At 36.4% G+C, this 3182-nt stretch overlaps 1 protein-coding gene across 2 annotated transcripts in view; it reads right to left on the bottom strand.

Moving 5' to 3' along the window:
- Nucleotides 1-1061: 1061 nt before the first annotated feature.
- Nucleotides 1062-3182, bottom strand: part of LOC144437740 (uncharacterized) — a 19400-nt gene continuing 17279 nt past the window's right edge. Inside the window, exons 14-16 of one of the 2 annotated variants that reach the window (XM_078126750.1) lie at nucleotides 2983-3182; nucleotides 2070-2316; nucleotides 1062-1663 (exon numbers count right to left, since the gene is read on the bottom strand). The exon at nucleotides 2983-3182 is cut by the window's right edge and continues 82 nt beyond it. In XM_078126750.1, the coding sequence (XP_077982876.1) occupies nucleotides 1615-1663; nucleotides 2070-2316; nucleotides 2983-3182 (496 nt within the window). In that variant the 3' untranslated portion in view covers nucleotides 1062-1614. Of the gene's footprint in view, nucleotides 1664-2064; nucleotides 2317-2982 lie in introns of both variants that reach the window. The other variant, XM_078126751.1, reaches the window with a different exon arrangement.

Below are 3182 nucleotides of genomic sequence, written 5' to 3' on the forward strand. Positions count from 1 at the left end.
CAAATACAATGTTACTTTTTTGAAACTGTCAATCAAACTTCTTTACTTTGAGAAGTTTAATATGCTTCTAGAACTGTTGTCATCCTTTCTTGTAAAAATGATTCTGCAGTTTCATTTAAACAAAGCTTCTTTAATTTAGAACACAGTTCAACATTATCTCGACCTCATGTTTTTTTTTTTTTTTAAAAATAGTACTTCAGGTACAGCCAACTGGTCGATTTGTCTTTCAAAAATTCCAAATAGTCAGTGAACTATGTTGACACAGCTTTTAGCAATACCACGCCCATGGCAACAACCAAATGATGAAGTATATTGCAAAGATGAAACGTGGCATGGGTAGGTAAGTGAATAGCAATTCCAAAAATGTAAGCAAATATGCCTAGCAATAAAACCGTGCCCATAGCAACAGTCAAATACAGCTGTGCTATAACGCCATGGCGTTATTGTTAGTTATATTGAAGATTAAAGGGAAAAAAATGAAAGCTGTTCGTATGTGTGCCCTCTCACTTCTGTTAAGCGATATATCACAATGTGCCGTCGCGACGTACCCACTTCACAGAATGTCGTCTGCCATTCCCGTCCCCTTATCAATACTCCCACTGCCCTCTCCCCATTATTCAGCTTCACTTTATCTTGCAATATATTTATATTCACACTTAGGCAATTTCAACGCCATAAAACATTATCGAATTACTAACTCACTCTGGGTTTTACATTTTTGTCAAAGTGTACTCTTGGGCTGCCAAATCTAATAACTCTAATAATGATACCCGAATTGCCGATACCTTTCCCTCCTTTGGATATCACATTTTTATCAAAGTTCACTCTCAAAATGCTCGAACGATGTCTGAATTACGAGCAATGTTCAACGACTTAGGGGGTTTGAACCTCGTCCGCAGTTTTAGCTCCTGTCGCCCATACTTACCACTTGTATATATCGTCTCTGATAACAAGTGTACCTAAATTGGTTATTTTAGTCTCCAAACGTTTACATAAACTCCAAACAACAATAACCGTGCTTTTATTTTAACAATTAACATTTATTTAGTATGTGAGATAAAGAAGGACTATGCACAAGTACAAATTCAAAATGGCGACTTTTTTTGGACAGAATATGGTATGACTGAGACAAAAGCTTCAATTCGATGCAAAGCAAAACTACCAGAGTGTGATGGGTGTTATGTTCTCACCCTTGGTTGTACACGGGCTCTATATAGTTCTAGTAAGCAATGAATAACGAAACTTACAAACGTTATAATGCACAATTAGTCCAACTGTGTTCAACCATTAAAGAGAGTTCGACGTGTCCTGGTCGACAGTCCTCATTAGAATAACCAATTTCATACAGCTGAGTTGAGTAATTTGAAGCAAAACACCCCAAAGCAACAATACTAAAGGTAGTGGCTCAATATGGGCCTATCTACCAACTTTCGAAACCAAATGTCAGTTTTATATTTGTAGTTGTACCTTTAGAGATATGCATACAACGTTAGTCTTTAATTTTGATCAAAATCTCAAAAGGATAATGAACACATGTCATGCATTGTTGGCCCATGCTACATTAGTGCCAAGTAATAGACAAAAGACTTAAAATACTATGACTTCCTGAGTATATTATATAATGAAATTAGCCAAAATATCCTGAAAAGTTTTACTTCCAAACCTGCGAATGAAAAGAGAAATATATTAATCGTGATTTCAAAAAAAATGAGAAGAATATCTCTAATGCATTGAATACTACCTTTGAGAGCTAGCTACAGTAGTCTGGTTTACAAAGGGAACTGTTAGTATTGATTTAGGAAAGTTGGAATTATTATTTCAAATGCTATAACAGATATTCATGAAGCAATCGGCGTGACGTGGTTTTGTCTATTAAGCGTCATATTACCGGAATGACAATTCGGTAAATTAAACGTGTTATTCTCATTCTAAATTCAGGAGGATAAGTGCTTAATGATCCTGAGAATGTATACGTGAATTGCACCACCCTCTCACCATGAACTAACGAATTCGATTTTAGCTTTCATGGCGTTTACAGTATTACTAAAAGCCTAATAACGTTACCTCACTGTCCTGGCCGTGTCAGGACTCCTGAATCACAGCAATTGTCTCCCATGCCTTGTTCCACCGAGTCCTTTAACCAGCAATTACCGAAAGTTTGGCCTGGTCTCTTGTCGAATGTCCAGGACATACATCCACGGGTATTCCAGCAGCTCTCACAGCATTTCAGTTTGTTCTGTACCTTGATTACGGATTCGTCATAGATACCACTTATGGGAAATTTAAAGTTGTACTTTATGCCGCACCATGGTATGCCTGTACAAGAGCAATTGGATTGATCAGAAAACGTAATAAAAATCAAAAGAATAGAACGGAGTCGAAGATTAATTAAATTTGTGCTTCTTCAATACTACTATTCAGCCCTGTAACAACTGATAACGACTTTTTTGATAATGTAGTACAAGTTCACCAAATCAAATCAACCGATAACGTTTAAACTCGAAAATGCAATAGAAATACCGATATAGTTATAAAAAGTGATCTACTTTTTACTGCAACCGATCACTAAACACACCGACTTGATAATGTAGTAAACATTAACCGATAACATATCAAATCAACCGAATTCTACTATTTTTTTTATCTGTTGGTTACTTCGTTATTAGTTGTAATTCGCTCTCTACGGCTCTCTTAAATGAACGCCATTTTCACTTGCGTGTGCCCATTCATTGAAACACGTGACTACTTTTCATCTTTTAAAAGTGTTAGATTATTAGTTTATCACTAGCATTATATTAAAACAGTAAATGTAATTCCGTTATTATTTTATAGTATGACGATTATAAGCTTGTAAAATTAGTCTTTCATTCAAGGTTCGGATATCAAGGTACGAAATTTCGCCAGACAAAAATTGCAACATCAAATTCATAGCCTTTTAAACATTTTGGTTGGGAGTATTACTATATTATACATTAAACTTGCCTTGGCAGTTGTCTGCTGGTTCACCTATGTTACAATAGCCCATGTAACCTCTGTCGTCATCTGACGAGAAGCACCAGGCACCATCACTGTCACTGTTAGGGTTTCGACAAAACGAGTGATCCCCTAGTCCACTGTTAGGGTAATGTTCCACGATGAAGTCGTGTTTGAACGGATACTGGTCCGTCCATTTCTGACAGGGA

Source organism: Glandiceps talaboti, chromosome 7 (genome assembly GCF_964340395.1).
Source record: "Glandiceps talaboti chromosome 7, keGlaTala1.1, whole genome shotgun sequence".
Classification (NCBI taxonomy): domain Eukaryota; kingdom Metazoa; phylum Hemichordata; class Enteropneusta; family Spengelidae; genus Glandiceps; species Glandiceps talaboti.